A 24,863-nucleotide genomic window follows, 5' to 3' on the forward strand; every position below is an offset into this window, starting at 1 on the left:
TCCATTTGGAGTTAGTTTTCTCAGCAACTACATGGTACTTTCTCATTACAACTGCATGGTACAACTACATGGTACATGTATGGAATGCTTTGTATACAAGAACAAAAACAGGTACAATCATAGCTGCATTCTGTTGTAAATGTAGCATTCTTATTCCTACCTGTCAACATTTTTGTTATAGAGTAATAAAACCGTCTGTAAATTACAGTCTGCACCCAATCGAATGTATTAGGTTTCAGAAAAGTTCTTAAACATAATATTCATCCTTTTTATTAATTTTGATGCAGCAATTTTTTTCAATGTTATGCAAAGGCATAGACACTAAGGTCTTGTTTCCAGTGTAATCACTACAACATGCTAACCAGCCACTACATGTTAAAGTGCCTGACATAATTGCTATGAAGTCGTGGCTGTTTCCCAAGTGATAAATTGCACCATTGGTGACAGGTAGAGATGTCCCGAACGGTTCGCTGGCGAACATCAGTTGTTCGCGTTCGCCACGGATGGCGAACATATGCGCTGTTCGGTCCGCCCCCTATTCGTCATCATTGAATAAACTTTGACCCTGTACCTCACAGTCAGCAGACACATTCCAGTCAATCAGCAGCAGACCCTCCCTCCCAGACCCTCCCACCTCCTGGACAGCATCCATTTTACATTCATTGTGAAGCTGCATTCTTAGTGAGAAGTGGGACAGTGTAGCTGCTGCTGATTTGATAGGGAAATTGATAGCTAGGCTAGTGTATTCAGTGTCCACTACAGTCCTGAAGGACTCATCTGAGCTCTGCTGTAAGGACAGCACCCCAAAAAGCCCTTTTTAGGGCTAGAACATCAGTCTGCTTTTTTTTTTCTGTGTAATGTAATTGCAGTTGCCTGCCTGCCTGCCAGCCTGTGTGTCAGGCTCACAGCATATACTTTGCCCAGTGCCACCACTCACACACTGGTGTCACAATAGCTTGCATTTAAAAAAAAACAGTTTTGACTGTAATATAATAGCAGTCAGTTTCCTTCACTAGTGTGCGTTTCAGGGTCTGCCCAGTGCCACCACTCACTCACTGGTGTCACAATAGCTTGCATTTAAAAAAACTAAAAGTTTTTTGACTGTAATATAATAGCAGTCAGTTTCCTTCACGCGTGTGCGTTTCAGGACCTGCCAGGGCACAGTGTCACACCAGTGCAACTCATATCTGGTGTAACAGTAGTGTACATTTTTAAAAAAAATAAAATTTTGACTGTAATAGATTGAATAGCAGTTAGTTGTCTGCCAGCGTGTGTGTCAGGCTCACAGCGTATACTGTGCCCACTTGCCCAGTGCCTCCACTCATATCTGGTGTCCCAATAGCTTGCATTTAAAAAAAACAAAACTTTTTGGACTGTAATATAATAGCAGTCAGTTTCCTTCACGCGTGTGCGTTTCAGGGCCTGCCAGGGCACAGTGTCACACCAGTGCAACTCATATCTGGTGTAACAGTAGTGTACATTTTTAAAAAAAAAAATACAATTTTGTCTGTAATAGATTGAATAGCAGTTAGTTGTCTGCAAGCGTGTGTGTCAGGCCTACAGCGTCTACTCTGCCAACTTCAGCCACTGCACAGTGCCACTCAAAAAAATGACAGGCAGAGGCAGGCCACCCCGCAGGGGCCGTCGTGGTCGTGGTGCTGTGATTCCCTTTGGCCCTAGAATAATGCCCAGTGTTCAGAGGCCACGTACCCTGAACTTGAAAAGTTCTGAGGACATAGTTGACTGGCTAACACAGGACACCCAATCTTCTACAGCTTCCGCTCGGAACCTTGACGCACCATCCTCCTCCAGCTTAGCTTCGGGCACCTCTCAAGTTACCACTCGCCCGCCTGCCGCCACCACCAACCCTAGCACCACAGCCGCTTCACTTGGTATGTCAGAGGAGTTATTTACACATCAGTTGGAAGAAATGAGTGATGCGCAACCATTATTGCCAGAGGATGTAGATAACAGGGATATGTCTCAGTCAGGCAGCATTACACACGTACGGTGTGATGATGATGATGTTGTACCTGCTGCTTCCTTTGCTGAGTTGTCAGATACAAGTGAAGCGGTTGATAATGACGATGCGTCCGTGGATGTCACGTGGGTGCCCGCTAGAAGAACAGGGGGAAAGTTCAGATGGGGAGACAGAGAGGAGGAGGAGGAGACGAGTTGGAAGCAGGGGGAGGTCGTCGCAAGGAGCTAGTGGCACAGTCAGACAGCATGCATCGGCACCCGGGGTCAGCCAGACAGCACGCCAATCAACGCATGCTGTTGCCACCACCAGAATGCCGTCATTGCAGAGCTCAGCAGTGTGGCATTTTTTTTGTGTGTCTGCCTCTGACAACAGCGATGCCATTTGCAACCTGTGCCAAAAGAAACTGAGTCGTGGGAAGTCCAACACCCACCTAGGTACAACTGCTTTGCGAAGGCACATGATTGCACATCACAAACGCCTATGGGATCAACACATGAGTACAAGCAGCACACAAACTCAAAGCCGCCATCCTCCTCCTGGTCCAGCATCTTCAGCCACGTTAACCACTGCTGTCCTCCTTGCCCCCTCTCAACCATCCACCCCTTCGTCTCTCGCCTTGAGCAGTTCCTGCTCATCTGCCCACAGTCAGGTGTCTGTCAAGGACATGTTTGAGCGTAAGAAGCCAATGTCACAAAGTCACCCTCTTGCCCGGCGTCTGACAGCTGGCTTGACTGAACTCTTAGCCCGCCAGCTTTTACCATACAAGCTGGTGGAGTCTGAGGCGTTCCAAAAATTTGTAGCTATTGGGACACCGCAGTGGAAGGTACCCGGCCGAAATTTCTTTGCACAAAAGGCAATCCCCAACCCGTACTCGATTGTGCAAAAGGAAGTAATGGCATGTCTGGCACACATTGTTGGGGAAAGGGTCCATCTGACCACTGATACCTAGTCTGCAAAGCATGGTCAGGGCAGGTATATCACCTACACTGCGCATTGGGTAAACCTGCTGACGGCTGCCAAGCATGGAATGCGTGGCTCTGCAGAGGAGTTGGTGACACCGCCACGACTTGCAGGCAGGCCTGCTGCCACCTCCTCTACTCCTCCTACTCCATCCTCTTCCATAACCTCCTCGGCTGAGTCCTCTTCTGCTGCTGCGTCTTGCTCCATATCAACGGCACCCCCCCCCCCAGCTCCCCAGGTACTGTCCCACATCCCGGATACGGATCGGGTTGACTTGCCTGAAAGCAGAGAGTCACACCGGACCAGCACTCCTGTCCACCCTGAACGCAGGTGGATCAGTGGCTGACACCGCACCAACTGGAGATCGGCAAAGTGGTTTGTGACAACGGAAGAAATTTGTTGGCGGCATTGCATTTGGGCAAGTTGACACATGTGCCATGCATGTGTGTAATCTGATCGTACAACGCTTTGTGCATAAGTACCCAGGCTTACAGGACGTCCTTAAGCAGGCCAGGAAGGTGTGTGGCCATTTCAGGCGTTCCTACACGGCCATGGCGCACTTTTCCGATATCCAGCGGCGACAAAACATGCCAGTGAGGCGCTTGAGGCGCAGTGAGGCGACAGCCCGACACGTTGGAATTCAACACTCCTAATGTTCGACCGCCTGCTCCAACAAGAAAAAGCCGTTAACGACTATTTGTATGACCGGGGTGCTAGGACAGCCTGCGGAGCTGGGAATTTTTTTGCCACGTTACTGGACGCTCATGCCCAATGCCTGTAGGCTCATGCGTCCTTTTGAGGAGGTGACACCGAAGGCACCATCAGCGACATCATACCATTTGTTTTCTTCCTGGAGCGTGCCCTGCGAAGAGTGCTGGATCAGGCCGTAGATGAGCATGAAGAGGAAGAGTTGTGGTCACCATCACCACCAGAAACAGCCTTATCAGCATCGCTTGCTGGACCTGCGGCAACGCTGGAAGAGGATTGTGAAGAAGAGGAGTCAGAGGAGGAATGTGGCTTTGAGGAGGAGGAGGAAGACCAACCACAACAGGCATCCCAGGGTGCTCGTTGTCACCTATCTGGTATCCGTGGTGTTATACGTGGCTACGAGGAACAGGACATGAGTAGCTCGGCATCCAACCTTGTGCAAATGGGGTCTTTCATGCTGTCGTGCCTGTTGAGGAACCCTCGTATAAAAAGGCTGAAGGAGAACGACCTGTACTGGGTGTCCACGCTACTAGACCCCCGGTATAAGCAGAAAGTGCCTGAAATGTTACTGAATTATGGCAAGTCGGAAAGGATGCAGCAGTTCCAAAATCAATTAAAAAGTAGGCTTTACACAGCGTATAAGGGTGATGTCACAGCACAACGTGAATCTAACAGGGGAAGAGGTGAAAGTAATTTTACACGCTTTACAGACGTGTTGTTGTTGGAGGACATGCAGAGCTTTTTAAGTCCTACGCATCGCCACAGCCCTTCGGGGTCCAGCCTCAGAGAACGACTCGACCGACAGGTAGCAGACTACCTCGCCTTAACTGCAGATATTGACACTCTGAGGAGCGATGAACCCCTTGACTACTGGGTGTGCAGGCTTGACCTGTGGCCTGAGCTATCCCAACTTCTGGCCTGCCCCGCTTCAAGTGTCCTGTCAGAAAGGACCTTCAGTACAGCAGGAGGTATTGTCACTGAGAAGAGAAGTCGCCTAGGTCAAAAAAGTCTAGATTACCTCACCTTTATTAAGATGAATGAGGGATGGATCCCGAAGGGACTGACAGTGGGCGATACATTCAACTAAAAAAGGCCTGATGAGGGGGGCGTAACAGGGTGTCGCGGCTGCCGGCCCGCCGCGTGATATTTAAATCCTTAGCTCACCCCAGTACCTTGCCCTGTCGTGGTTTCCTGTTCCTGGTTTCCTGAGAGTGCTTCATCATTGTGAATCTGATTTCCTGGTATCCTGATCTTGGCTTTTCCCTGGTAATTCAGAATTCTGGTTTCCCTGACTTTGCTTGTGTAAACGGTATTGTGTATTTTCTGGCTTCCTTGACCTCGGCTTTCCCTTTCACCATTCTCTGTCTCTAACGTATTAGTCCGGCCATTCTAAGGTCCGGTTTACGCTCTGTCCTTTTATTTTACTTTTCTTGCCTATGTATATGTTTACATAGTTTCTGCGTGCTGGACCACACTAGTAGTCGTGACATTGGGATTAAACTGATAAGAATAGTACTACTTAACATACCACTCCTATCTGGTGGCACATTAGATTGCACGCGCAGTGCCCCAAATTTGAAGTAGGAGGACTGACCAAGCATCTTTTTCCATCTCCCGGTTCCTAAAATCGATGCCTTATATACACGTCCCCTGATAGGGGACGTAACGGGGATTAAACTGATAAGAATAGTACTACTTAACACACCACTCCTATCTGGTGGCACATTAGATTGCATGCGCAGTGCCCCAAATTTGAAGTAGGAGGGCCGACCAAGCATCTTTTTCCATCTCCCGGTTCCTAAAATCGATGCCTTATATACACGTCCCCTGATAGGGGACGTAACAGGGATTAAACTGATAAGAATAGTACTACTTAACACACCACTCCTATCTGGTGGCACATTAGATTGCACGTGCAGTGCCCCAAATTTGAAGTAGGAGGACCGACCAAGCATCTTTTTCCATCTCCCGGTTCCTAAAATCTATGCCATTGTAACCCTGTAACCCTTTTTTGCCCTGCTCCTGGCAACAAGCCGTAGCTAGCAGCAGTTACACCTTCTTCTGTGGCTGACAGGGATCCTGAGTCTCTGCTATAGTTGGGAGCAGAGGTAGAAGGGACCAACTGTGTTTCTGGCGCTGTCTGCCTGTCTCTGTCAGGGCTGGAACCTGTAGCTTCTTCTTTATCATTAGTTGGTGAAGTCCCGCTGGGACCTTCTCCAGGGTTGTCTTCTGATAGAGGACATAACAGGGATTAAACTGATAGGAATAGTACTACTTAACACACCTTATAATAAAAGAGAGAGGCAACGCAAAGAGAGAAGAGTCTGAAGAAGAGGAGTCAGAGGAGGAAGGTGGCTTTGAGGAGGTGGAAGACCAAACACAGCAGGCATCCCAGGAGGCTTGTTGTCACCTTTCGGGGACCCTTGGTGTTGTACGTGGCTGGGTGGAGGAAGAGACCATCAATGACATCAGTGAGGACAAGGAACGGGACATGGCTAGCTTGGTATCCAACCTTGTGCAAATGGGGAGTTTGCGTTTGTGCAAATGGACTGTTTGCGGTTGTTTGCGGTGCGTTAAACGGGGAGTTTGGTCTGTCACTGTGAAGCGGGCATAACCCTTACACTACCTGATCGATACAACATCATACCTGATGTTTTAAAGCAGGTTATTCCAAACAATTTAGGAATGTTAGGACAGTTCAATACACACGATAAGTACAGTTCCAATCTCTGGCTAAGACCATAGGGTAAAAATGCGCATGTTCATTCCCTTTAATGTCTGTTTGTGGTTGCCATGGTAACAGCTTACACAGCGCGTGTTTTTGTGCTTACTTGCAAGTGATTAACTTGTGAGTGGTTGCTGTCTGTACTAGCAAAAGCAACACTGTTAGAATCCGCTAACTAGTGGCTGTTAATAGTGACAGCTAGGAGTTGCTATCTATTGAACAGGTCGGAAACAAGTATTTGTGGCGTAATTACACTTTTCCCGCAGAAAGACTTTGAGAGTTTATTTAAATTTTGGATACATAACAAGTAACATGATTTTGAATAAAAACTCTGAATCATCTATAGTCACAGCTTGGCTTTTTTTAGCATGAATTTTGCAATTCAATACAGTTCATTATTTATTTATTTATTCATTACTGGATATTTATTGCTATTTATTATAAAGTGCCAACATATTCCGCAGCGCTGTACAATTAGAGGAGAACGCACAATATACACAGACAAATAAAACGTTAAAGAGGGTCTTGTTCGTAAGCCGTTTTGTGCCGTTTTTGTAAACCCCCTATTGTTTGTGAAGAATTGATAACTAATTAGCAAACTCTGAACCTAAACAATCATTTTTTAATTTTCTTTAAAATAGCTAAGGTGTAGAATTTTCCAATTCTGTTTGGAAATTTTGCAGATTTTTGCAGTTCTGCTTTTAGTACACGGCTCAGTAAATCACTTTCCTTCTGTAAAAGATAATAAAAAAAAAATAAAAATGTAACCTTATAACTGTGGATTTCCCAGCACTTACAAATCTGTCATTTAACAATTACCGCACTTATGTATAATTTGTTTAAGTGTTTGCCATTTAATTATAGCAGCACAGGTTGTTAAATAGACGCTTCTAAAATGTTAAATGATCAGAAACAATTGCTTTAAAAATGAATTTACTTCTGAGTGTGCCTCATGTGCATTCTATGTACATGTTATGTATTATTCTGCACACGTGAGAATTGCTGACTACTTAGAATCTATATCTAAAAAGGACTATAATGTCATGTAAATGCACTATTAAAGATTTAGAAAATAAATCTGGCTCATAATGGGTTTTAATAAGAACTATGATAGGGTGATAAAGCAAAGTGGAAATTTTGCTTTGTAGACATTCATATAATGCTCATAAATATACTGACCCAGAGGGGAATTGTCGGCATGCTGTACTGTAGCTGTGTTGCACTGCGAAATTAGTGGTAAATGGGTCATTTATTAATTTTAATTACGTGACAAAACAATTCATTTGCTTAACAACCTATTGGATTTGTTCAGATTGTTCTTTTAATTATGTCACTTATAGCTCCTGTGTCGGTGCTGCACACGTTCAGTGTCTCCACGCTCTGCATGGATATGCTGAACATTCCTTATAGAGATGCATTGATTCAATATATCTCTGTAGGGATAGCCTCCCAATGCTTACCTATAGTGATGTCGCGAACATAAAATTTTCGGTTCGCGAACGGCGAACGCAAACTTCCGCAAATGTTCGCGAACGGGCGAACCGCCATAGACTTCAATAGGCAGGCGAATTTTAAAACCCACAGGGACTCTTTCTGGCCACAATAGTGATGGAAAAGTTGTTTCAAGGGGACTAACACCTGGACTGTGGCATGCCGGAGGGGGATCCATGGCAAAACTCCCATGGAAAATTACATAGTTGATGCAGAGTCTGGTTTTAATCCATAAAGGGCATAAATCACCTAACATTCCTAAATTGTTTGGAATAACCTGCTTTAAAACATCAGGTATGATGTTGTATCGATCAGGTAGTGTAAGGGTTACGCCCGCTTCACAGTGACAGACCAAACTCCCCGTTTAACGCACCACAAACAACCGCAAACAGTCCATTTGCACAACCGCAAACTCCCCATTTGCACAAGGTTGGATACCAAGCTAGCCATGTCCCGTTCCTTGTCCTCACTGATGTCATTGAAGGTCTCTCTTCCTCCACCCAGGAAGTGGGAGATGGAAAAAGATGCTTGGTCGGTCCTCCTACTTCAAATTTGGGGCACTGTGCATACAATCTAATGTGCCACCAGATAGGAGTGCCCCAAATTTCACACTCGTGAAGGAAACTGACTGCTATTATATTACAGTCCAAAAAGTTTAGTTTTTTTTAAATGCAAGCTATTGGGACACCGGATATGAGTGAGTGGTGGCACTGGGCAGGCCCTGAAACTCACACTCGTGAAGGAAACTGACTGCTATTATATTACAGTGCAAAAAGTTTAGTTTTTTTTAAATGCAAGCTATTGGGACACCAGATATGAGTGAGTGGTGGCACTGGGCAGGCTCTGAAACGCACACTCATGAAGGAAACTGACTGCTATTATATTACAGTCCAAAAAGTTTCGTTTTTTTTTAAATACAAGCTATTGGGAAACCAGTGAGTGAGTGGTGGCACTGGGCAAGTGGGCACAGTATACGCTGTGAGCCTGACACACACGCTGGCAGACAACTAACTGCTATTCAATCTATTACAGTCAAAACTGTATTTTTTTTTTTTAAATGTACACTACTGTTACACCAGACCAAAAAAAAAAGCAGACTGATGTTCTATCCCTAAAAAGGGCTTTTTGGGATGCTGTCCTTGCAGCAGAGATCAGATGAGTCCTTCAGGACTGTAGTGGACACTGAATACACTAGCCTAGCTATCAATTTCCCTATCAAATCAGCAGCAGCTACACTGTCCCTACTCTCACTAAGAATGCAGCTTCACAATGAATGTAAAATGGATGCTGTCCAGGAGGTGGGAGGGTCTGGGAGGGAGGGTCTGCTGCTGATTGGCTGGAATGTGTCTGTTGACTGTGAGGTACAGGGTCAAAGTTTACTCAATGATGACGAATAGGGGGCGGACCGAACAGCGCATGTGTTCGCCGTCCGCGGCGAACGCGAACAAGCGATGTTCGCCGGGAACTATTCACCGGCGAACAGTCCGGGACATCACTACTTACCTATATTAAAGCATTGGATTGGCTGAGATTATAAAGTTTGATGATCTCAGTCAAGGGTACGAAGTGGAGGCAGAGCTAGCCACGAGGAGATCCGCTGATGGGGAAAAAGGTGAGTATCTCTTTTCACAGATGGGTCTGGAGACCTAAACTGTTATTTTAGAACTATGGTATATTGTATTCCTGACACTATAAGGTTCATTTAAAAATTGCATTCACAACAAAAAATATTTTTAAATATATTATGTACTAATGTAACTAGATTAGTAGTCCTCTTTGTTTTTTGTTGGCGGTATTTTTTGGGGGGAAAGGGGAAGTCACTCCACCTCTGATGAAGTCATAAGTTATGATGACTTGTATCCAGTCCATTCATTTGCTCAGACAACCATTTGAGACACACAGTGTATGTGTGGCTTTGATCTCAATTCACAATTCAAATGCTTCTCATAGAGAAGCATTGAATTCAATTCTTCTCTGACTGAGAGGCCTTGAACGAGTTCAATGTCATCACAGAACAAATGAAGAGGAGAAATAGAAATATTTTTCAATTTCCCAACTTCTCTATGTGCTTTCTATATGCTGCATTCCAGGTGCCAAAAAACTGCCCAGATGCAGAATAAAGAGGTACGGCTTTCTGCATTTAATTTTTATTTTTTACACCGCAGAAATACATATTTTCAAAATACTTGGAAAAGTCAGTTTTCCTCTAAACGTTATAAAATCTGTGAATATGGTTGCAATTTTCTATGTCTCAGTTCTCCCCATTTTGTAATGATAAACGGGTAGTCTAAGCATCATAACAACGTGCTTCTACTTTCTGTCCTGATAGTGGCTTAAAACGGGACAGTATGGCAGATACCACTTTATAGAGCACTTCCACTCACCATTTGTGATGAACTATTTATCCCATAAACCTCTACTGGGCAGGAATGTATGGGTTAAGTTCAGACCCCATAAACAAGAATGAAAGTCTCATGATTGGTGGAGTCACTTCCTGATAAGAAAAACTATCCATTTTAAAGCTGTGGTTAGATTCTCTATCTTGTGATCGGAAGGCATTATTATAATTTTCTTTAGTTTTTTCTACATTGCTTTTTAATACACTATGTATATAATCTGTACAAATCACTGGATTGAGGAAAATCCATGACATAAAGACACAAGCCACTGGTGTAAAATATTTGTCTTCTATATCGGACTGTATATTTCTCTGCCAAATATGACGCTGCATTTTTTTTTTAGTTACACAGCATCAGTTAAAACAAAAAATTCAGCACAAACAATTTATCATAACCACGGATTTTGGATCCTCTGTTCCTGTCTGCAGGTGAACTGAAGCTTAGTTGACATTGATTGCATTTTCTGACCCCGTTACTCGTGTTCATTTCTCTAAAAATAATTTTGCTTTCTGTATTCTATTTGTTTCTGACAGTGACCATTAGTTGACCTTTTTTAAGCTCAGTTTTCTTATACGCCACAGGGAGAGACAATTCGTGGCACGAAGAACTTGTACAGAAATTGAAATGGGACGTGAGTGGTGTGCAAACATTATACTCACGTGTTGATCAAGGAAATCTGTCAGTATTTTTGAGCAATGCTCGTCTGCTGGCTGTCAGAAATGTTCTTACTTAATGGCTACATTCTACTGACAACTGTAGAAACAATCTCTTATTCTCATAAACCTGTTCTCAGCCACATATTTGGTGTCCTGAGTGACAATATTTGTGAAGGGCATTGTGTAGCGTTCATAGTGCTGGAAATAATAATAATAACAAAGCATTTAACCAGGAAAGGTACGTTCAGATTACTCTGGTTTCCAAGTGCGTAATGGGGATGTTACTTTTTCCCAACATCCAGGCAATAACTTCTTTATTGCCAGGAAAACCACTTTGATTTCCTAGCACTATAGTTTCCCTTTAACCCCTTAAGGACACAACTTCTGGAATAAAAGGGAATCATGACGGAATATTTCCGTCATGTGTCCTTAAGGGGTTAAGGTCCATTGCAAATTCCGGACATTGTTAAATAGTGTGAACAATGTCTGAATTTTGCAGTCCTAGATTCAGACTCTATTGAATAACCTCATAAATATTTGTGTTCAGCTGCATGTTCAGACATAGTCACTAATTACGTCTGTCTGTTTATCTAATGATTATTTCCTAATTAATCAACACATAATGAGCAAAAACAGTTTTTAATAATTAAATCACTTCATATGAAGACAGATTGGCAAATTACATTCCCAGGCAAGCTTTCAGTAAATAAATAGAAAGTACTGAAGAATGTATCACTTTTTATGAAGAGATCCTTCGGGTATTATCTTGAATTAATTTTAACATATACTTATTAATAAAGTTAGAATTAGGAACTAAAAATAAAAAGAGATTTGCATTCCATTATTTTCATTCAAGTTAATTTAGTTTGGAGACGCATTAGAAAGACGAGGAGTTATGTGTTTTAACTTTTTATGATTTATATTCCACATGTCAAACATTTGCAAATTATTATGGATTTCAGGAAAAAAAGGTTCATGTATTGAGAATGTTACGTCAAATTCTTTAAAGGAACACTCAAACACTATATATCAATATGTTCCATCAATTTATCAATTTAGGTTACTAAGAGGATATACAGAGCTTGAACAGCAATTAATATGTTCCACCACTCCATTGTTTCTCATAGCATTGAATCCAGTGCTTCTCTGTGAGGAGCATTATACCAGCACAGCGTCATCATGTGATTAGGCTGAACGCTAAAATTTCTGAAAATTGAAGGATCTGAAAGAGGAAGCTAGTGTAGTTGCTGTCTGCCTGATAGCTACTAGAGGCATGTTCTCAGCAAAATGTAAACGTTGCCATTTCTCAGAGTTGCATTGAATTGTATAATGCAAAGCAGCTTGTTCTTAACCCCTTAAGGACCAAACTTCTGGAATAAAAGAGAATCGTGACATGTCACACATGTCATGTGTCCTTAAGGAGTTAATAGGCATGTGAAAAAAATGGGGTGGCTGCTAGAAGCATAGAAGGCTACTTGTTATGTTCCTTACTGGCACTTCCTCAGAGACATATACCTCAGTGAATATACAGGTTTTAAGGTTTTAAGAAGGTATTTTAAAGTCTGAAAAAATATGACAGCATCTGTGCACCAAAACCACTACAGTAAAATGTTTGGTTACGGTGCTCCTTTTAAAGATATTATATCTTGTGATCATTGAATTCTATGGATAATTAGATTTATTTAAGATTGTTTATGTATTTTTTTCTACTTTTTATTTTTCAGCGGGAGTCGAACTTAAAAAAACATGAGAAGACGATGTTATCCTAATCATAAGTTGCACCCTTGTTCAGCTCTGAGAACTGGACTGCTGCTGCATTTTATGATGAAGGCCAGGATATTCCATCTAGATGATGTTTTCCAGATTTTACAAATGTGCCACTAAAATATAAAAGCACTTTCCATGACCACCCAAAATCAAGAACAACACATTGCAAAGGAGAACCTGCTCCAGCTTCCTATTAAGATGATGGTGTTTTACTGCAGACAAAATGTTCTAGAAAAAGACAAAAATAAGACTACAACTGCAAGACTGTTGGCAAGTTGTAAGAATATTTAAGATTGCTACAGTAACCGTCTATAGTCTCATTGTGAAAGCTTGAGATCAAGCCAGAAATTTGGGATTCAACCAATAAATTGAGAATTGTCCAGAATAGGATTGAAAAATAACTACCGTAAATAACCATTTTAAAACAATTCAAACAATAGATTATAAACATTGAACTGGATGTGCATAATAATAACTTGGATATATTTTATAGTGAAAGCTAACAAATTCTGAAAATGTCCACAGGATGTGATATGACAAAAGTCAAATGAAAAGACGACTGAAGCAACATTTCTAATACCTATATCACTATGGTCCTTGTAAACCAGAATAACACAGTAGAAAGTGTGCCTCTATGCCTAAATTGCACACATCATGTGGCCACAATTAATATTTCCAAAGCAGTTGTGGTCGGGGTTATCTTTGGAGGTTTCATAATATTTGGAGTACTGGGGAATATTTTGGTCATTCTGTCTGTAGCCTGCCATCGACATCTGCAGACTGTCACACATTATTTTATTGCCAACCTGGCCGTGGCTGACTTACTCTTAATGTCCATGGTGCTTCCCTTTTCAGCTACCTTTGAGATACAAGGATATTGGCTCTTTGGTCGCATCTTCTGCAACATCTGGGCAGCTGTGGATGTTCTTTGTTGCACAGCTTCCATAATGAGCCTTTGTGCCATATCTATTGATCGGTACATAGGGGTTAGTTACCCTCTAAGGTACCCAAGCATTATGACTGAAAGGAGAGGAATTCTTTCTCTGCTTTGTATTTGGGTTTTATCCCTAGTCATCTCAGTTGGACCCCTGTTTGGCTGGAAGGAACCAGCACCAGAAGATGAAACAATCTGTGAGATAACAGAAGAGCCAGGGTATGTGATCTTCTCAGCTTTTGGATCCTTTTATTTGCCTCTGACTATCACCCTGGTGATGTACTTTCGAGTCTATATTGTGGCCAAACGAGAGGGCAAAGTCTTAACCCGTGGGATGAAGTTTGATAAGTCAGACTCTGAGGAAGTGACTTTGCGCATCCATAGAAAAAGCACGCCAGAAAGCATAAATTCTACACATAGCTCAAAGCACAAGACTCATTTCTCGGTGAGGCTTCTCAAGTTTTCCAGGGAAAAGAAAGCAGCGAAGACATTGGGAATAGTAGTAGGATGTTTTGTGCTGTGCTGGCTCCCATTCTTTCTAGCTATGCCCATAGGTGAGTAAAACTTATTCTCATTACATGTTTTGAATTTAAGGTTTTAGCAAAATGGTTTAAGTACTTTACCATTATTTATTACACTGAGATCACAGTTTGTAGGCTCTTTGAAAAGATAAAGAGATAGACACAAATGTTTATTTGGTCAAATGGTAAGCTGTACCTTGTTTACAAAATTCAATATGTTATTAATACATGACATCCTTAACCCTTAAGGAATAAGAACAGTTGATGCTTTCCTCAAAATCTGGTTCCTGGGCATGGAATACCATGAGCACCTCTGAACATCTCTGCTTTTGCTGAATAAGTGGAACACTGCATTTTGATAGTGGGTCTTTAAAATCACAATAGATTGTTGTGGTGGAATTCTTCTAAATTTGAGCCACAAAGGGCTCAATAAGTATTGTATATTAGAAACAGATACTTTGCAGTGCATTTACTTGTTTTAGGGAGGAGAGTTGTTTAGCGTTCAATAGTTTTACATTGTTTTTGCATTGTACTTCTTATTAAAGGGATACTTTAGAGCTAGGATTACAAATCTGTATTCCTAGAACTATACTTTCCTCTGCTCCCCTCCCCCACCCCCACACTTCCTGCCACGATCTCACTCTGTACTGAGTCGGCACTCCACCTCCTCCAACATGACCCAACGAGTGGTGCTATTGCACATGCGTCGCAAGCATATTAGGCCGACCCCACAGGAAAGCATTGCTGCAATGCTTTTCTATGCGGTTTTGCTAAGCGTGAAGATGTCCAGCATCAGGTGCCAAAAGTCGCCTAGAAAACAGGAAGTGCCTTTAGTGACTGTCTGATTCACAGCCACTAGAGGCAGTCCTAACCTTTCCATGTAATTATTGCAGTTTATCAGAAACTGCGATAATTAACATTGCAGGTTTAAGGGGACAGGGTCCCTACACCCAGATCCCTTCAATGAGTTGAAGTGGTCTGGCTGCCTATAGTGTCCCTTTAAGATGGTTTTCCTTCTAACAAGAATTTATTATCCTGTAAAACATGAAAACAATATCATGGAACAATTTAGTATGTTTTTTTTATTTGTAAAAAAATGTTTTTAAGTGGAGTAATGTAACATGTATGTCCCTTGTCTTGTGTACATTTACTAGTTCCATTATAAATGTTACTGAATGTAAGTTTACCGGAGAGAGTCTTATGTAGATATGTAGAGCTGAATTGAATTAATGGGTAGCATTTCAGAAAAAATTTTTACAGACTAAGCAATACGGGGAAAGCAAATGTCTGCTTTTTTTTCATGAATGTGTATATATGGTATTACATTCATTTGCATTGCGAAATGAAATTTAGTCCATAAAGCTTCACTTACTTTCGTTTATACTCTTGGAATGATTAGCAACTCGTGGATGCTACATTGGAATGAATTTATTTGCCACGAACCCAGTGCACCTATTTATTGTTTGAAATGAATAGGGAGAGGCTGAGATTTATTGCACATTTGAAGTCATTAAAGGAAGCTTCAAAGATCATACCATTCCTACAATCATAATCAGGAGGGAGAAGAGTGAATGGTAGATATCTCTCATAACCCCTTTAGCATTACAGAAATTGGTGACCCTTTTAACTAGCTATTGTTTTTGAAATATATGTTTTCACTGCATTTAGTGTATGTTGGCGCTATGCGATGATTTACACTGTGTTACTTCACCATTTTATTAAGCTGCTTTTATTTATCTAGTATATTTATTTTTGCCTTTTTACTAATATTTCAGACCCTGTGTGAAAAATTGCAAGATAAGGGGTAATAAATATGATTTAAACGTTTTCATTCCCTCGATATTTCTATAACGGATGAGCAAATAAATGAAAAATAAAGATTATGTAAATTAAAATGTTAATGTTCTATCCACAAAGTGGCTATTTTATCATACATATGTTGTAGCTATGCATCCTGTGTTTTTAAATAAATATTATGCTAATATTTTTGCAAAGGAAAAAGTGCTTGGTAGTGAAGGAGTTTACATCTCATTTCTCCATATAATATTGAGCAGCCTCCCATCTAGTTTTGTCAGGTGATGTCACAGAAAGAACCCACCCAGACCACTTTCCAAACCCTGCATTACCCAATGATCTTTTTGTTATTAATATCTATTAAAGGTCTCTCTGGCCAGGAAAATAAAGTCTGTAGGGAAACACCTAGGACAGGGATAGGCAACCTTCGGCTCTGCAGATGTTTTGGACTACACCTCCCATGATGCTTTGCCAGCATTATGTGTGTAAGAGCATTATGGGGGATGTAGTCCACAACATCTGGAGAGCCGAAGGTTGCCTATCCCTGACCTAGGACATGGCAAGAATTTAACGAGTACAAGTTTTGCACCGATTAATTAATTAAATGATATATCTAATTTTTTGTGTCCCACACAAACCTTGTCTGTCACACAGCATATGTTGTCTTTTAGGGAGAAAGTATTATCAAGAGAAGATGAAAAAGAAAAAAATTTAATTTTGAATTCCATTTATTTTATCACAATTTTTCTGCAGATATTTAAAGGAACACTACAATATTAGAAATATATACATTTTGTTTACAATACTGGAGTGTTATAAACTGTATTTAGATTATAGGTTCCCTTTTTTCCTGTAAAAAAAAAAGCTTACATATTATTTATTTATAAAATATTTTACCAGGAAAGATACATTGAGATTTCTCTCGTTTTCAAGTATGTCCTGGGTCCACAAATCATTGCATTGTTACAATTAGGGTACAATGAAATACAAAAACAATATGAATACACAATATACACAAAACATAACATAGAGCAGGTAGGAAATATATAATCAACCATGACAGGTGCATCACCTGCCATATCTCAAGTCCAATCATGAGAGGGTCTTCTCAACACGCCCTCCTCCACCCCCTGATACTAGGAATGATCTCTCGGCCAGTCCTGTGTTTCTCATAGAGGTGCATACGAGGCCGGACGCACGCACAGCAATCACAATGCTGCGCCAGCAATGCTTCTCATAGAGAAGCATCAAAATCATTGTTTTTCTATGAAAATCCCTCAATTTGACTTTAGATGAGTGCTTAAAGCATGTGAGGAAATGCAGCCAGATGGGTCAACCTAGAAGCTTTATAATAATACTGATTTCTCTTGAAATAGCAATCATTATCATTATGGTTTTCAGTTTATTTGATTTCACAGTTTAGTGAATAAACTCATTAGTACTCAAATAAATTATATTGTGAAAGGGTTACGCCAAACACCATGTCCACTTCAGCGATTTGAAGTGGTAATGGTGCCTGGAGTCTGTATGTGCATTATTTCTCTAAGAAATGCTGCACATACAGAGTTTAACCCCTTTGCTGACAAAGGAGTAAATCCATCTACGGTAGCTTCATTGGGGCGTCATTAGCCAGCCAGGAAGAAGAGTTCCTAACTTTAATTTTGTCATATTGGATGGCAACAGGTATATAATGGCGACACATCTACATTTTTGTTGGAGTAACCCTCTAAGTAAAAAAAAAATGATAGAAACTTGACTGTATCTGAAGAAAAAAAGGCATTATATGAGAATTTCTTGTGGTGCATTGCAGATCTAATAGAGAGCTTTCAGTGGAGGTCCTAAAATGTAATAACGTTTAAAAAAAAAAGTAATACCTTTTATTATATCTTACTTTATATATATATATATAATTTCACACCCAAAATGAAAATCAAGAAACTGCTATGTTTCACTGAGGGTTAATCCAGCCTCTAGTGGCTGTCTCACTGACAGCCGCTAGAGGCGCTTCCATCGATTCTCACTGCGCTGGAGAAAGGTAAGTGGCTGAAGGGGCTTTAACCCCTTAAACCCAGCGAGAGGGGGGCCCTGAGGTTGGGTGGGACCTAATGACCCTGTACCGAGTTTATTTCCTGGCACTATAGTGCTCCTTTAAAGAGACCTTTTACCTCATAGTAACATTCTCTTTTCTGACAATCTTTACTTATATATATATATATATATATATATTAGTCGTGTTTCTAAAAGAATAAAAAATACAGAGCAAGGAAAACAAGTGCAAGCTGCTTAGTAAATAAGGATTGAGTCAACTACAAATAAATGAGTAACCAACGGCAAAGGAAAACACATGAGATTAGCATAGGGTATGTTTTCTAATAGCTGCATATTGTGAGTTTCCATCTGGCAATACTGCCACCAGACACATGATGCTTGAGACATATGACTGTTTTAGTGTTTTCTGTCAATACAATTCTGTAATGAGGCCCATCGTAATTGTCAGCACAAGGCTCAATGGGCTCTTATTCCAGCCCTGTTAGGGGCCATAGCCTGTTTCTAGAGGGCAGGAATCAACACCCTAACTGCATTTAGAAATGATTTATCATGGATTTATTAAAATTAGATATAGGGATTGGAACATGGTTAAGTAACAAGGCAGCAAGCACAGTAACATACTACCCAATTCCGGTCTGCACACACAATATGTGTTTATTTAGGCAATATGTTATTCAGTATGTCACATAACAATCTTTCCAACAACTCAACATTTTTAGCAATAAATTACAGAGTTTATGTTAATATAAAATTCTGAAAATCCAGTGCAGTTAGTTTTCCATCTTTAAACAAAACCGTAAATAGTTTTGTTTGCAAGAATAAAGCAGATGCTTCTGAGCACCATAGTTTTCAGACGCGACCTAGCTAATACACTGTGCCAGGTGTTCTTTGAGGAACATTCTGTTACAAACCCCAACCAGATGGAACAGACCTATTATTTTAAAATGCATTCATTGATTCTTCATACAGTTGTCTCCTTCGTAATCCCGAGTACCCATCTGTTGATTCATCCAGTGGTAAGACATTTGTATCTAAGCATCATTAGCTGTTATGTATGGGGATATATTATTATTCTTTGTACACAGCTTTGTCCAAAATCTATGCTTTTGGCAGCTTGCAGGAGCCAGTCATTAATTTACTGAGCGTTAATAGTCCATATAATCTAAAAACAGGGCAATGAGGTGAGACTAAAAGTGGAAGAGTATATAAACTTAAATCAATTTAGTAGTGTTTCAACAATGGCTGCTAGGGTGAAATTTGGTTAAAAAAAAACTCACATGCTCATGCAGGAGATCCCTTGCAGCCATGATTGATTAGAAACTTTAGGAAATCACCCTTAAAAAAGTCAATACTTGAGACGTGAAATGGATTCCTAAAAGTAATTAGAAAGTGCATAAAATAGAGTCAGTTTGTTGTAATAGTAGATCAATAATAGGAATCTTAATTAAAATTTGCTCACAAGTCAGGCTCAAAAGTAAACTGAAACATGTTAACTCTTTCCTTGTGTTAGGACCTGCTATGCCATCCTAATGCAGTTAGGTCCCTCAAACACACATAGTTACATAGTTACATAGTTACATAGTTACATAGCTGAAAAGAGACTTGCGTCCATCAAGTTCAGCCTTCCTCACATATGTTTTTTGCTGTTGATCCAAAAGAAGGCAAAAAAAAACCCCAGTCTGAAGCACTTTTTGCACCAATTTTTTTTCCACCAAAAAATTCCTTCTTGACCCCAGAATGGCAGTCAGATTAATCCTTGGATCAAGCAGTTATTACCCTACATTGAAAGATTATATCCTTGAATATTCTGTTTTTGCAAGTATGCATCTAGTAGCTGTTTGAACATCTGTATGGACTCTGATAAAACCACTTCTTCAGGCAGAGAATTCCACATCCTGATTGTTCTCACAGTAAAAAAACCTTTCCTTTGCCTTAGACGAAATCTTCTTTCTTCTAGTCTAAACGCATGACCTCGTGTCCTATGTAAAGTCCGGTTTGTGAATAGATTTCCACACAATGGTTTGTATTGGCCTCGAATATATTTGTATAATGTTATCATATCCCCTCTCAGGCGACGTTTTTCTAAACTAAATAGGTTTACATTTGTTAACCTTTCTTCATAGCTGATATGTTCCATTCCTTTTATTAATTTTGTAGCCCGCCTCTGCACTTTTTCTAGTGCCATAATATCCTTCTTTAGAACAGGTGCCCAAAATTGCACAGCATATTCAATGTGTGGTCTTACCAGTGATTTATAAAGAGTCAAAATGATATTCTCGTCCCGAGAATGAATGCCCTTTTTCATGCATGACAATACCCTACTGGCCTTGGCCACTGCTGATTGACATTGCACATTGTTGCATAGTTTGTGGTCTATAACAATTCCCAAGTCCTTTTCGTGTGTTGTTATCCCTAATTCGCTTCCATTAAGGGTATACGTTGCTTGTGTATTCTTTACGCCGAAGTGCATAACTTTGCATTTTTCAACATTAAATTTCATCTGCCATTTGAGTGCCCAGTCCTCCAGTCTATCTAAATCCCTCTGCAGCAAAGTAATATCTTGCTCACATTGTATTATTTTACAAAGTTTTGTGTCATCTGCAAACACTGAAACATGACTTTCAATGCTGTCTTCAAGATCATTTATAAACATGTTAAATAGAAGGGGTCCCAGAACAGACCCCTGAGGGACACCACTTGCCACCTCTGTCCAGCTTGAAAATTTACCATTAACGACAACTCTTTGTACTCTGTTTTTAATCCAATGTTCTACCCAAGAACAAGCATTTTCATCTAGACCGATTTCCTTGAGTTTGAACACTAATCTTCTGTGTGGAACTGTATCAAATGCCTTGGCAAAGTCCAAATAGATCACATCCACCGCAACACCCTGATATATACTTATACTTACTTCTTCGTAGAATGCAATCAAGTTAGTTTGACACGACCTGTGCTTCATAAAACCGTGCTGATTTTTGCTGATAACCATGTTCTTCTCAAGGAATTCTTGAATATAATCCCTTAATAATCTTTCAAATATTTTACCAGCCACAGACGTTAAGCTCACAGGTCTATAATTTCCAGGCAAGGATTTTGAACCCTTTTTGAATATAGGAACCACATCTGCCTTCCTCCAATCCTCCGGAACACTTCCTGAAAGAAAAGAATCTTGAAAGATTAAAAACAGAGGTTCACTTATTTCTACACTTCGTTCCTTAAGTACACGTGGATGGATACCGTCAGGCCCTGGAGCTTTGTTTATATTCACTTTCTTTAGTTGCTGCAGCACCTTGTCTTGACTTAACCAATTACAATTATTCTGCAAGTTTTTAGTAGCAATCATTTGCACATCTATTGCCATGGGTTCTTCCTTAATATATACAGAGGAGAAATAGTTATTTAAAATTCCTGCCTTTTCCTGGTCTTCATTGACTAACACCCCCGTTTCAGTTTTTAGTGTACCTACACTTTCATTTTGGTTTTTTTTAGAATTTATGTACTTAAAAAATGCTTTGGGGTTGGTTTTGCTCTCTTTAGCTATCATTTTTTCATTTTGAAGTTTAGCAAGTCTAATTTCCTTTTTGCACGCATTATTTGCTTCCTTATATCTTTTATAAGATGCGTCTGATTTGTCCGATTTAAATGCTTTAAATGCCCTTTTCTTATTTTTAATCTCTTGTTTTACTTTTCTAGTAAGCCACATTGGTTTTAATTTGTTTCTTTTATATTTATTTCCCAATGGTACATACTGAGAAATGTACCAGCACTCACCATCTTCGCCGGATCCAATCAGAGGGACTGCATGATAACCGAGGCAGTTCCCCTGCATTCAATTCCGCCAATCCGAGTCATGTGATTGACAGATTGACTGCAGGGGACTGCTTAGGTTCTAAAACATATTCCAAAAGATTCCAAAACATATAATTAATAAAATAATATACAAAACTTAAACATACACTAAGAATTTAATTATATATGTGTGTGTGTGTGTATAAAATCCATTCTACACTATACACAAAATCCAGCGCACTCATTCATTCACTAAACAGCAGCTTTCTCACGCTTTTATATTTTACTCATTTAAAGCTCTATTTCATATATAAATATTTGATGTGAAATGAAATCCCGGTTTCTCCTGAAGAAAATGATATATAAGTGTAGGAGCACTAAATATGAAAGAAGTGAATTATGATTAAACAGACATTCAGATCAAATCTCAGGTTTTGTTTTGGTTCAGAACTTGTACAATTGCCCCTGTCCTTAAGGGGTTATTTGAATCCTTTTATTTAGCCTATGTCTATGTAAAGTTCAAGAAAATGCAAAAACAGGTAGGTTAGGTGATTTAACCCCTTAAGACCGCAGGACGTTCTATGCCGTCCTTATTTTGGTGGCTCTAAACGCCCCAGGACAGCATAGAACGTCCTGCGATCTTTTGTACTTACCCGGTCGCCGGCGATCCCACGCCGGCGATCGCGGTATGGGGGACTTATCTGGGAGCCCAAGGAGTCCCCCTCTGTCCTCTTCGGCCCCCCAGGGCATAGCCATCCACATCGAGGGCATAGCCGTCCATGTCAATGCCAGCAGGGGGAGTGCCTGTAATGACAGGTACTCCCCCTGCTGTCTGAAAAATAATGAAACATGTTAAATAAGTGTAAAATTAAATAATATATACTTAGATCATATATATATCTATTATATATATGATCTAAGTATATATATACACATATACACATATACACATAAATATACATACACTGTCTACGTGTATTTTAATATTAATATATACATAATTATATATATATATATATATTAATATCAAAATACACGTACAATGATATTGATTAAATATATATATAATTTTCATTATATATATATTTATATATAATAAAAAATAAATAAATCTATAAATATGTTAAAAAATAAAATTTAAAAAATAAATAGATAAATAAAACTAATAAAAAAAATTATATACATATATATATACACATATATATATGCACACATATATATAATAATAATTCTACGTATATATTTATGTAATAATTTTACATAATTAGGTCATTTCATTAATTACAATTTGCAGGACCTGCCTGACAACCCAGCCCGAAAGTTCAGGGAATTAAATTTTCTAGCACTATATTTAACCCTGTAACTTTCCAAGACACCATAAAACCTGTACATGGGGGTTACTGTTTTACTCGGAAGACTTCGCTGAACACAAATATTAGTGTTTCAAAACAGTAAAATATATTACAGCGACGATATCGTCAGTGACAGTGACATTTTTTGCATTTTTCACACACAAATGGCACTTACACTGACGATATAATTGTTGTGATACATTTTACTGTTTTGAAACACTAATATTTGTGTTCAGCGAAGTCTCCTGAGTATAACAGTACCCCTCATTTACAGGTTTTATGGTGTTTTCAAAAGTTACAGAGTCAAATATAAGGTTTGCGTTTCAGTTTTTTCACATTAAAATTCTCCAGGTTGCCTTTGAGACCGTATGGTAGCCCAGGAATGAAAATTATCCCCACGATGGCATACCATTTGCAATAGTAGACAACCCAGGGTATTGAAAATAGGGTATGTTCAGTTTTTTTAGTAGCCACTTAGTCACAAACACTGGCCAAAATTTGCGTTCAAATTAGTTTTTTGCATTTTCAAATATTAACACTAACTTTGGCCAGTGTTTGTGACCAAGTGGCTACTAAAAAAGACTGGACATACACCATTTGCAATACCTTGGGTTGTCTACTTTTGCAAATGGTATGCCATCATGGGGGTAATTCTTATTCCTGGGCTACCATATGGTCTCAAAGGCAACATAACCAATCTGGCGAATTTCAATGTGAAAAAACTGAAATATGTAACACGCTATATTTGACCCTGTAACTTCCCAAAACACCATAAAACCTGTACATAGGGGGAACTGTTTTACACGTGAGACATCGCTGAATACAAATATGTGTATTGTATTGCAGTAAAAGCAAACAGTATTTTGACATTCACAGTTAAAATGTCACGTAGAACTAAAACAATTTAAAAAATTCTTATTTTCTCTCATTTTTTTAATATTTTTTTAATATTAAATTATGTTCCATACCTAAATATTTGATGTTAAACGAAAGCCCTGATTCCCCTGAATAAAATGATATATAATAAGTGTGGGTGCATTTAATATGAAAGAGGTGAATTACGGTTGGACAGACATATAGCGCAAATTCCAGTTTTTGTTTACGTTTTTTTGGGATCACAACTTGTACATTTGGCTGCGGTCTTAAGGGGTTAAGAAAAGGTTACTAGCAATCTCCATGGAGTAACAATCTCCATTGGAGCCCATGCAAAAAACAAAACAACAACAAAAACATTATTTTCCATTGTGACTGCTAAATTTCTAGAACTTTGGGAATCTTTCTATTAGTGGTACTTTGCCCCAGTGAATACAGGATGAGGCCAAAGCTTAGCTCAATGGACCTAACTGGATTTTCCTGCAAGCAGTATCCAGAAGCAGGGGATGCAGGTCTGGGTATCCTTCAAAATCCAGGTAAGTTGTCAAACTTTTCTAAAGCAGCTTGACAAATTACACTGATAAGTACCAGGACACTTCTGACACCATAAACACAAGAGGTTGTGTTTCTTTAACTGCAATTTTACCTCTGTAGGTGTGCAGTTATTGTCTTTTTATGTAGTGTGTGAATGAGAATATGTATGTATGTGTATGTACATGCATACATTAAAACAAAAGCTTTAAAAAAAAAAGACTCGTTTTAAAAAAAAACAGGAAACAAAACAATATATAGTGAGATGTTGAAAGAATCTTTAGTGACAGATATTTTATTGAAATCCATTTTACTTTAGTACTTGGCAGATAC

The 24,863-nt window shown here is 39.7% G+C and overlaps 1 protein-coding gene across 2 annotated transcripts in view; it reads left to right on the forward strand.

Annotated features, from left to right (window-relative positions):
- Positions 1-24,863, forward strand: part of ADRA1A (adrenoceptor alpha 1A) — a 129,752-nt gene that overhangs the window by 44,237 nt on the left and 60,652 nt on the right. The window contains exon 2 of one of the 2 annotated variants that reach the window (XM_063448686.1): positions 12,651-14,175. In XM_063448686.1, coding sequence (XP_063304756.1) covers positions 13,278-14,175 — 898 coding nt within the window. In that variant the 5' untranslated portion in view covers positions 12,651-13,277. Of the gene's footprint in view, positions 1-12,644; positions 14,176-24,863 lie in introns of both variants that reach the window. The other variant, XM_063448688.1, reaches the window with a different exon arrangement.

Source organism: Pelobates fuscus, chromosome 3 (assembly GCF_036172605.1).
Source record: "Pelobates fuscus isolate aPelFus1 chromosome 3, aPelFus1.pri, whole genome shotgun sequence".
Classification (NCBI taxonomy): Eukaryota; Metazoa; Chordata; class Amphibia; order Anura; family Pelobatidae; genus Pelobates; species Pelobates fuscus.